The sequence below is a fragment of the Salmo salar genome, chromosome 10 (assembly GCF_965601325.2).
Source record: "Salmo salar chromosome 10, fSalSal1, whole genome shotgun sequence".
NCBI lineage: Eukaryota > Metazoa > Chordata > Actinopteri > Salmoniformes > Salmonidae > Salmo > Salmo salar.
The window spans coordinates 11,403,069-11,415,322 of NC_138300.1; the positions used below are offsets into that span (position 1 = coordinate 11,403,069).

At 42.5% G+C, this 12,254-nt stretch overlaps 1 protein-coding gene across 1 annotated transcript; it reads left to right on the forward strand.

Moving 5' to 3' along the window:
- Positions 1-1,074: 1,074 nt before the first annotated feature.
- On the forward strand, positions 1,075-10,489 carry LOC106613457 (lens fiber membrane intrinsic protein). The gene is made up of 5 exons (XM_014215736.3): positions 1,075-1,165; positions 2,459-2,681; positions 6,339-6,479; positions 6,720-6,854; positions 10,274-10,489. The coding sequence occupies exons 2-5, from the start codon at positions 2,504-2,506 to the stop codon at positions 10,336-10,338; spliced, it is 519 nt and encodes a 172-aa protein (XP_014071211.2). The 5' UTR covers positions 1,075-1,165; positions 2,459-2,503; the 3' UTR covers positions 10,339-10,489.
- Positions 10,490-12,254: the final 1,765 nt, after the last annotated feature.

Consider the following 12,254-nt stretch of genomic DNA (forward strand, 5'->3'; position numbering starts at 1 on the left):
TACTATATTATTAGCCATGCTCCATGTAGAAATATAGTACCCTCTACAAAAGTGTTCCTCAGTTCAATGATTAGGCCGGGATTCAATACAACCACAGACACTGCGGTCTTAAAGGCATTAAAGGCAATGTTCCCGCATACGCGGAGATCGCGTTCACAGTTAACGCTGCATATTTCGGCTCAACTGGACATTGCCTTTATTAAAAGCCGCATTTCCTGTTACTAGTGAGCGGATTTAATCCCTGCCTTACTCAGTTTGGCCTGATGTTCAGAACACTGCAGATAGAAATACAAGGTGTACGCAACTCTACTCCACATGATCTAGTCCATTGTATGCATTACATTTAGATCTGCAATACTCTGAACTGCTCTGCATCCTAGCGTTACTATAGAACTGCAGGTCATGGACCATGGCAGGCGTAAACCCAATTCAAATTCTACCTGGGATAATCTCTGCATTGTCTGTTGGGGCAGTTGTGCCCTCCAAGACCTACACTAGGCAACAGTGACCAGAGGGTTACCACTGACTAGTGCAGGGTTAGCCAAAACCGGTCCCCGAAGAGTTTGTAGGTGTTCAATCCAGCCCTGTTATAACACACCAGATGAAAGTATTCCATATGAAACTATCAATCAGTGTTACTATAGGGCTGAACCCTGGACCAGTGAGTGACCATGTACTGTACAGCATGACACGCTGACCCTGGGTGGTACCCACTACCCACCATGGCGGTAATGAACATGGTGAACCCAGCCCTGGCATGGCCGAATCCGGGGGGTGTTGTGGCCCTCTATCCACAAAAGAGTCCCACGATGCCAAGTGCTGCCTGCCAGGGCTAATCAGCTACTTTCTAAGAGGAAGGCAGAAGAGGTAACGAGGAAGAGGCCATGAGTGAAGGTGTAAGAAATACAGATGGAGACTGTCTGATGGAGAGAGCAAGCAAGTGTACAGGTTAGAGGGAGAGAGTGGAGGCAAAGGGGTAATGGTGCGCGATAGAGGGATGGAGAGGGAGGGAGTGAACGAGAGAGAGAGGGATTACCATCATCACGTTGCACTCGATCATTCCCTCTATTGTACAGGCAGACAATGAGGGCCATGGGTAGAGGGTTTAAAAAGGATAGACTCACGCAGACAGCAAACCACCCAGCACAGAGACAGCAACCAACAGGTATCTGCAAACATTCCTATTTTTTTACATGGATATAAATGGACTATATACAAAAACACATTATAGCTAAAAGAATATGAGGGAACTGCTCTTTGGAGACAACTCACTTTATATCTTTGGTTTGGGGCCCATTCCTGTTATTTAAATCAAAAGAACAAATATAATTTAGACTATAAATGGGCCAGTTAACATTTGATTTAGCTTTTGGTCTTCGGATGAATTGAGGCTGCTGCGGGAATTGAAATGGCAACTATGGAATATTGTACCCTTTTTTTCACCATCGTGCTGCCCCGAACAGCTTGGATATTTCTTCACACCATATCTTTTCACATTCCCCTTCCGGCAGGGTTCCAGCAGCATATGGTGGATGGTTTGGTTCGGCTCAGTAGTTTGAAAAGGGTATTTGGTACCCCATCACGCTGGTCACAGAGCAACATGCTGACAGATCTATTGCTCAGCATTAGAAGATTAGTTGTGATGCGCTGGGGGAATTAGTTGGAAACAATGGTTTGAAATCAGCCTGTTCAGCGCTCTGATTGACATGCAGTCATTTTGGTTAAGTGCTTTGTTTGGTTTGGCAAAATTTGCAAGTGTTTGCTTTTGTTCTTGGTGGCTCTTGATCAGATAGATGGAAATATGCATTCAAAAATGTTGAAATGACATTTTAATGGATTAGAAATGGAGTTTCAACTTGAGCAATCTTTTTTGCAAAGACGCTTTGCATGGTGAGTAGAAGTGCAGTTGTTGGTGTGCTTATAGGTGTCACGACCACATGCCATTAAAACTTGATGTATCCGCTCTAAAGCCTAAAGGTGTTAGTGTAGACTACCAAATGAAGGCCCTGCTTGAACTTCAAAAATGCATCCTTCCTTCAGTTCTTCTTTCAAGCCTAATCACAGATTAGACTAAACTGCTTTCGCCTATGAAAGTACGTCAGATAAGACCCAAGTAAAGATGCATTTCATAAAATTGAGCTCAAGGCTGTTTGCATTGCCACCGTTGTAATGTTCACCCCAACACATGTCCACCCATGTGTCCCCCCCCCAACATTTTTTTGTGTGACTTCCTCACCCAGTCTTCTATCCAAAGTATGCCATAAGTTTGAAGCATGGTTCCTTTCCTTCTGATCTGTTCTACAAACAGGCGGTAAAAACTCAACACATGGTACACTTTTTAAAAGTAACAAAATGTTATCCTCCACTTCGAGATGATTTTGTTCAAGCTTGTATATGGTTAGAGTGATACATAGTGATGAACTCTTTCAAATCTCCTTTTTTTTTTACCTCAAAACAGTTGCGGTGCATTTAGGAGGACTGTGCTATCCCAGGCTTCTCCTTGATGCTGTACACTTTAGCAGGAGGGGGCACACTCTGTGGTCTGGCCGCCCTCGTGCTCCTCATAGTCTCCACGGCGACCGACTTCTGGATGCAGTACCGCTACTCAGGCGCCTCGGCCAACCAGGGCCTCTGGAGGTTTTGCATCAATCACAAGTGCCATGCCCACACCATCACTGTGGGTGAGTAGTACAATCTACCTTTAACTAATCATTTAGGATCCACTCTGAATTTTTCTTACTTTGAGGGGATTTTGGCATGCAAATAAGAGCATGCTACCTGGGGTCCATTGATTCTCAGTGCTTTTTTGTTGTCAATGCTAATGTGGCTAAGGCAGATAGTGGCTATGGTTATTTATAAGCTGGGTGGTTTTGAGCCCTGAATGCTGTTTGGTTGACAGCCGTGGAATATGAGACCGTATACCACGGGTATGACAAAACATTTATTTTTACTGCTCTAATTATGTTGGAAATCAGTTTATAATAGCAATAAGGCACCTCGGGAATTTGTGGTATATTGCCAATATACCACGGCTGAGTCCCGAACAGTCCTTCGCCGTGGTATATTGGCCATATGCCACACCTCCTCGGGCCTTATTGCTTAAATATACATGATTTTTCTTGGCCCATAAACTACTTTCAAGGTAAGGAACCTACAAGTTATTTTGAATTTTTGGTGAACTACCACTTTAACCTCAACTCTTGTGATCAAGAGCCATATATTTAGAATATATGGCTCTGTTTTTGGCCTAACCACTAAAACTGACCCTGAACGATAACGATTATGAATAGCCTATAGAGATACTGTAAGGTGAGTCAAATTATAGTTACACAAAACTGTTAACTATTTGGATTTTATGAATCACACTTAACTACAATAGACATGTTGGCCTACATACCAACCTATAAATAAAACACTTTTGAGAGATACAAATGAGATTTCTTACCAGTGTTAATATACTAAAGTATTCAGACCCCTTGGCTTTTTCCACATTTTGTTGCGTTATAGCCTTATTCTAAAATGGATTAAATAGTTTTCCCCCTCAATCTACACACAATACCCCATAATGACAAAGCAAAAATAGTTTTTAAATTTTTGCGAATGTATAAAAAAAATGTGAAATATCACATTTACAGTAATCAGACCCTTTACTCACTACTTTGTTGAAGCACTTTTAGCAGCGATTACAGCCTCGAGTCTTCTTGGGTATAACGCTACAAGCTTGGCACACCTGTATTTGAGGAGTTTCTCCCATTCTTCTCTTCAGGTCCTGTCAAGCTCTGTCAGGTTGGATGGGGAGCGTCGCTGCACAGCTATTTTCAGGTTTCTCCAGAGATGTTCGATTGGGTTCAAGTCCGGGCTCTGGCTGGGCCACTCAAGGACATTGAGACTTGTCCCAAAGCCACTCCTGCATTGTCTTGGCTGCGTGCTTAGGGGTCGTTGTCCTGTTGGAAGGTGAACCTTCACCCCAGTCTGAGGTCCTTAGTGCTCTGGAGCAGGTTCTCGGTCTCTCTCTGTACTTTGCTCCGTTTATATTTCCCTCGATCCTGACTAGTCTGCCAGTCCCTGCCACTGAAAAACATCCCCACAGCATGCTGCTGCCACCACCATGCTTTACCGTAGGGATGGTGCCAGGTTTCCTCCAGACGGTTTCATCAGAGCAGATAATCTTGTTTCTCATGGTCTGAGAGTCCTTTAGGTGCCTTTTGGCAAACTGCAAGCGGGCAGTCATGTGCCTTTTACTGAGGAGTGGCTTCTGTCTGGCTATTCTACCATAAAGGCCTGATTGGTGGAGTGCTGCAGAGATGGTTGTCCTTCTGGAAGGTTCTCCCATCTCCACAGAGGAACTATTGAGCTCTGTCGGTGACCATCGGGTTCTTGCTCACCTCCCTGACCAAGTCCTTCTCCCCCGATTGCTCAGTTTGGCCGGGCGGCCACCTTTCGGAAGAGTCTTGGTGGTTCCAAACTTCTTCCATGTAAGAATGATGGGGGCCACTATGTTCTTGGGGACCTTCAATGCTGCAGAAATGTTTTGGTACCATACCCTAGATCTGTGCGTCGACAATCCTGTCTCGGAGCTCTACAGACAATTCCTTCGACCTCATGGCTTGGTTTTTGCTCTGACAACTGTGGGACCTTATATAAACAGGTGTGTGCCTTTCCAAATCATGTACAATCAATTGAATTTACCACAGGTGGACTCCAAGTTGTAGAAACGGCTCAAGGATGATCAATGGAAACAGGACGCACCGAAGCTCAATTTAAAGTCTCATAGCAAAGGGTCTGAATACTTATGTAAATAAGGTGTGTATATATATAATATATACAACTGCACTGTCCGGTGCGCTCTTCCAGACAGTGCAGTTGTGCTTCAAGTCTGCTCTCTGTGTGGTGACTTGTAAGTGGGTAAGCCTAACCCTTTACCTAACCTTAACCTATTTCTCCTAACCTGCTATGACAAAGTGACTTCATGACAGTAGCTGTATCTCACCTAGTTGAAAGCTTGTCAGTCCTTCTCCTAAAAGGCAACCTGTGTTCCTTGATGTACTAAACCGAGGCCTGGCAGCCAGTAAGTAGAAGTAAGAGACAATTATGGCAACAATAAGTTGTAAGATGAAAGCTAGTCAGATTTGAGATGTTATTAAAACTGCAGTGATTGATCATATTGTCTCAGCAGCTCACAGATCACTGCAGCTGTACATAGGCCATTTATAAATAGGCCAAACAACTACCTCTTCCCCTACTGTATTGATATTTTTATTTTGCTCCTTTGCACCCCAGTATTTCATGTACTGTCAAATCTACCATTCCAGTGTTTTAATTCGCCACCATGGCCTATTTATTGCCTTTACCTCCCTTATCTCACCTCATTTGCTCACATTGTGTTTGTTTTACTCCATGTGTAACTCTGTGTTGTTATATGTGTGGAAGTGCTTTGCTTTATCTTGGCCAGGTCGCAGTTTGTAAATGACAACTTGTTCTCAACTTGCCTATCTGGTTAAAGAAAGGTGAAGTCAATTGAAATCAAAAATGTCTCCCTTTTGGAATGACCTGTTGACATGGGCCCTCCTCCTGTGGCGGTCATTTTCTGCAACATCTGAGGCCATCTGGCGGGCATAGTGCTATCTGGCCTATAAATGATCCACCTCATAGCAGTAATTCCATAATAAGACGCTTTGTTATTGGTTTGTGAAGAAAAGCACAATACGATATTTGCACATCCCTATCGCCTCTGTACACATAGGAACACTAGCCCTTCATTGGGTGGGTGTCTGAGGAATGTGTTACTGCGTTTCACCTTACAGAGGTATCACCACCCTTCCCATCGGAACCTCAGGTCCTCTTGGCTCCCTGACTGTCAGGCTGGATCGTGTCTAGGGAAGAAAAAAGAAGATTGATGTTACATTACATGGCCTTCAATAGCAAAATGACTGATGAGGTGACATGACATGTGCCGTCTTCCCTGTGGCTCAGTTGGTAGAGCACGGTGTTTGCAATGCCAGGGTTGTGGGTTTGATTCCCACGGGGGGCCAGTACCAAAAAAAAAGAAAAAAGACATTGTATGAAATGTATGCATTCACTACTGTAAGTCGCTCTGGATAAGAGCGTCTGCTAAATGACTCAAATGTCTACAAAATATATATATATATTTTAGTTTTTGCTTAAAAATATAAACCTGTTTTCGCTTTGTCATTATGGGGTATTGTGTGTAGATGGATGAGGAAAATAATTAATTGAATCTATTTTAGAATAAGGCTGTAATGTAACAAAATGTGGAAAGTCAAGGGGTCTGAATACTTTCCGAATGCACTGTATATGACATTGTCCTCTCTGCACAGCCTTCTGGGATGCGACGAGGGCCTTCATGCTGCTGGCCGTGCTGAGCTGCTTCGCTGGCGTGGTGCTGGGCCTGAGTGCATTCGCCAATGGCACCAAGAGCAGGAGGGTCCGGATGGGGGGCATCGCTCTGCTCCTGTCAGGTAAACACCAGTAACATCATAAAGCAATAAAAAAAAAAATAAGAAGAAGAAGAATAATAATAAGAATAATAAGAATAATAAGAATAAATATATATATATATATAAAATAAAATAAATCAGGAATTACATTTTGTAGAATTGTATAGACTTGAACAAACATCACCATTATTTAAAAAAAACTGTCTTGGCCACATCAACATGTTTCTCTTTTGCCCCATCACATGTTCTTTCATCCCTCAGGTTTTCTTGCTCTGTTAGCTCTGGCCATCTACACTGGTGTGACTGTCAACTTTTTTGGCAAGCGCTTCCTTGATTGGCGCTTCTCCTGGTCCTACATCTTAGGTTGGGTGGCCATCATCTTAACTTTCGTTGCTGGTAAACTCCTCTAATAAACCCTTTGGTCTTTAAAGCGATAGTTTGAGATTTTGTCAATTAAAACCCTCTAGAGTCTAAGCGGGGTGGGGGGCTAACATGGGATTGTTTTAAGTTGGTCATACCAAGAATCATTTAGCTATTTGATTTTAGGACCCCTGTTGAGGACAGACGTTCCGCTAGCGGAACCCCGTTCCACCAGCGGGACCCCTCACCAACAGCCAATGGAATAGCAGGGCGCGAAATACAAAACAACAAAAATCTCATAATTCAAATTTCTCAAACAATCAACTATTTTACACCATTTTAAAGAAACTTCTCGTTAATCCAACCACATTGTCCGATTTCAAAAAGGCTTTACGGCGAAAGCATAACATAAGATTGTTAGGACATCACCTTGACAAGAAAAAACAGCCATTTTCCAAGCAAGGAGAGGCATCACAAAAACAAGAAATTCAGCTAAAATTAATCACTAACCTTTGACGATCTTCATCAGATGACACTCCCAGGACTCAATGTTACACAATACATGTATGTTTTGTTCGATAAAGTTCATATTTATATCCAAAAACCCCATTTACATTGGCGCGTGATGTTCAGAAAATGTATTGCCTCCAAAACTTTCGGTGAATGAGCACATCAATTTACAAAAATACTCATCATAAACGTTGATCAAATTTACAACAGTTATTGAAAGAATTATAGATACACTTCTCCTTAATGCAACCGCTGTGTCAGATTTCAAAACAGCTTTATGGCGAAAGCACATTGTTCAATATTCTGAGTACAGAGCTCAGCCATCAAAGCAAGCTATACAGTTACCCGCCAAGTTCTGGAGTCAACAAAACTCAGAAATAGTATTATAAATCTTCACTTACCTTTGCTGATCTTTGTCGGAATGCACTCCCAGAAGAAATGTTCATTTTGTTCGATAAACTACATATTTAGGCCCAAATACCTCCTTTTGTTCGCGCGTTCCGATCACTATCCAAAGGCAAAATGCGCGAGCGCAAAACCCGAGACGAAAAGTCAAAAAGTTCCATTACCGTTCGTAGAAACATGTCAGAAATAGTCGATAATATTCCAACCGGACAATAGCGTATTCATTACAGAGGAAAAAGAAGGAACGGCGCGCCTGCGTGACCACGCAGTAAACAACTCATTGGCCTCAGGCAGTCCACTTGTTTAGTCAGCTCTTATTCTCTCCCCAGTAACAGTAGAAGCATGAAACAAGGTTCTAAAGACTGTTGACATCTAGTGGAAGCCTTAGGAGGTGCAAAATGACCCCACAGACACTAGTTTGGATAGGCAATCACTTGAAAACTACAAACCTTGGATTTTTCTCAGGTTTTTGCCTGCCATATGAGTTCTGTTATACTCACAGACATCATTCAAACAGTTTTAGAAACTTCAGAGTGTTTTCTATCCAAATATACTAATAATATGCAAATATTTGACTCTGGGCCCCGAGTAGCAGGCAGTTTACTCTGGGCACGCTTTTCATCCGAACGTGAAAATACTGTCCCCTATCCCAAATTAAGTTATCAAATTGTTTATTTTATTTGCCCATAGAAACACCAGTGGTGGAAAAAGTACCCAATTGTCATACTTGAGTAAAAGTAAAGAGACCTTAACAGAAAATGACTCAAGTAAATGTAAAAATCACCCAGTAAAATACTTGAGTAAAAGTAATTTGTTTTAAATATACTTAAGTATCAAAAGTCAATGTAATTGCAAAAAAAACAAGTATAAATCATCCCATTCTTTATATTAACCAAACTGCACAATTTTCTTGTTAACTTTTTATGGATAGCCAGGGGCACCCTCCAACACTCAGACATAATTTACGAACAAATCATGTGTTTAGTGAGTCCGCAAGATCAGAGGCACAGTAGGGATGACCAGGGATGTTCTCTTGATAAGTGCGTGAATTGGACTATTTATGTCCTGCTAAGCATTCGAAATGTAACAAGTACTTTTGGGTGTCAGGGAGTAAAAGTTGTCAAAAATATAAAAATGGTAAAGTAATGTACAAATACCCCCAAACAACAACTTAAGTAAACTTTACACTACTGAGAAATGCATTGAATAACAGCTTTGTACATGCATAAACAGATAGTCCCCAAAAACATTTTAAAGGAAGTTTGTTCTAGATCTGAGAGATAAGAAAGATCAGGAAACTTTTTTTAATTTACATGCATTTAACCTTTTATTTTAGGCACAAAACTATCTTCATATATTCTTCCATTCATTATTATTTTTTTTAAATCTGGTACCGGTCTACCTCTTCCTAGAGCAAAACAATCGATAAGTACGTGTTAGTGTGTAGCCCAAATGGTTCACGCTACAGACAATGTTGCAGATCAGATGTACTGACTTAGAAGAATCTCGTGTTTGTGAAAGTCTCATCTTTCCATATAGGGGTCATAATAGTTTGTGGGCCAAACCATTCAGACGTTTGTGAGAAGACCGATTTTCGGAATGTCTCATGGTCTGACAAACACAGCTCTAGCTCTGCCCCATTTCACCGCAGATGTGGAGGGCGACATCGGCGGATGTAGTGGATGGAGACGCAGCCCATGCAACAACAAAAAATATCTCTAGCGTAAACTGCTGGATTTTGATGGGGATATCTTTGTTATTATGCAAATTGGATTTCTCAGAACCACAGACACAGACTCTAGGGGGTAAGCACTTTTTTCTACTTATCCAGAGTGCATGCAGTTTGAAGGATGTTGAAGGTAGCTTCCGGTAGCTGCTCCTATAGACTTCCAGTCATTGCGCCAATGCTAGTTAACAGTGGCTCCAGAAACTACCTTCAAACTGCATGCAGCCAGAAAAATGGTATCCATGAGTTCATTGGACTTTAATCTCAAACTATCCCTTTGTGTTTAAGATCAGCTACATTACAATATACAAGCTGATTGAGAGAATGCCAAGAGTGTAAAGCTGTCAACAAGGCAAAGGGTGGCTACTTTGAAGAATTGCTTAACACTTTTTTGGTTACTACATGATTCCATGTGCATCATTTCATAGTTTTGATGGCTTCTTCAATGTAAAAAAAGTTTTAATTTTTTATTAAAAAAAACTTGAATGAGTAGGTGTCCAAACACTTGACTGGTACAGTACCAATCTGGTGGTACTGTTGTAGTGGGGTTAGGATCAGTTACAATCCATTGATTAGCAACACTCACGATCCTTCAATGTACATACTGCATCTTCTGTGGTTAGGATGGATCCAACTTCTGCCACCAACGGACAGTGCTGTAGATATTGTGTCTAGGTCCCACGGGTTAGCTGGGTTGCAACTAGCTTTTCAGGCTGTCCAAATTCAGACTTTAAAAGAAGTCCCTCACAACACAGGCTCTTGGAATATTTTCAATGTTGTGACTCATCCATTTCATTGTTGCTTGATCTTTCAGGTGTGTTCCAACTCTGTGCCTACCAGAAGAACATTTCAGAACCACCTAACATTCAAGAAAGCTAAATGGAGCAGATCTTTTACTTGCACAAAAGAATAAACGATCAACCTCCTTAGTCTTTACCATTACCATTGATAGCAATGTGACCACAAAGGAAACTACTCTTGTCATTTGGCAAAATCTACTGAACAGAATAAATAGGAATATTTGACTGCGGCCTGGTCTCTTTACTTCATTGCTTACACATATCTTTTGATCTGTTTTCTGGGTAAATGGACAATGAAGCCACCTTCCAGGTCACAGAGTGACATCCTTAAGCCTGGGGCATGGTTTCAAGTGATGTAAACAAAAAAAAAGTCCCTTTTTCCAGGACACTGTCTTTCAAAGATAATTTGTAAAAATCCAAATAACTTCACAGATCTTCATTGTAAAGGGTTTTAACACTGTTTCCCATGCTTGTTCAATGAATCATAAACAATTAATGAACATGCACCTGTGGAACGGTCGTTAAGACACTAACAGCTTACAGACGGTAGGCAATTAAGGACACAGTTATGAAAACTTAGGACACTAAAGAGGCCTTTCAACGGACTCTGAAAAACACCAAAAGAAAGATCCCCAGGGTCCCTGCTCATCTGCTTGAACGTGCCTTAGGCATGCTGCAAGGAGGCATGAGGACTGCAGATGTTGCCAGGGCAATAAATTGCATTGTCTGTACTGTGAGAGGCCTAAGACAGGGCGGACAGCTGATTGTTCTCGCAGTGGCAGACCACGTGTAACACCTGCACAGGATCGGTACATCCGAACATCACACATGCGGGACAGGTACAGGATGGCAACAACAACTGCCAGAGTTACACCAGGAACGCACAATCCCTCCATCAGTGCTCAGACTGTCCGCAATAGGCTGAGAGAGGCTGGACTGAGGGCTTGTAGGCCTGTTGTAAGGCAGGTCCTCACCAGACATCACCGGCAACGTCGTCGCCTATGGGCACAAACCCACTGTCGCTGGACCAGACAGGACTGGCAAAAAGTGCTCTTCACTGACGAGTCGTGGTTTTGTCTCACCAGGGGTGATGGTCGGATTCGCGTTTATCGTTGAAGGAATGAGCGTTACACCGAGGCCTGTACTCTGGAGTGGGATCGATTTGGAAGTGGAGGGTCCGTCATGGTCTGGGGCGGTGTGTCACAGTATCATCGGACTGAGCTTGTTGTCATTGCAGGCAATCTCTACGCTGTGTGTTACAGGGAAGACATCCCCCTCCCTCATGTGGTACCCTTCATGCAGGCTCATCCTGACATGACCCTCCAGCATGACAATGCCACCAGCCATACTGCTCGTTCTGTGCGTGATTTCCAGCAAGACAGGAATGTCAGTGTTCTGCCATGGCCAGCGAAGAGCCCGGATCACAATCCCATTGAGCACGTATGGGACCTGTTGGTTCAGAGGGCGAGGGTTAGGGCCATTCCCCCCCAGAAATGTCCAGGAACTTGCTGGTGCCTTGGTGGAAGAGTGGGGTAACATCTCACAGCATGAACTGGCAAATCTGGTGCAGTCCATGAGGAAGAGATGCACTGCAGTACTTAATGCAGCTGGTGGCCACAGTTACTTTTTATTTTGCCCCCCTCTTTGTTCAGGGACACATTATTCCATTTCTGTTCGTCACGTCTGTGGAACTTGTTCAGTTTATGTCTCAGTTGTTGAATCTTGTTATGGTCATACAAATATTTACACGTTACGTTTACTGAAAATGAACGCAGTTGACAGTGAGAGGACGTTTCTTTTTTCTCTGAGTTTGTTATAAACATTGTATAGATGGCGAAACAAGAGTTTGCTGCCACAAGTACTTCTCCACTCACCTCAGTGGTGCTTTAGTATTGTGTAAAGGCGATATTGGAGTGGAGCGACTTTTTGAACAGAAACGGAACACAGGAGCCTTCAAATACTTTATGCTACATTTCCAGGCCAGAAAAGGTTGCT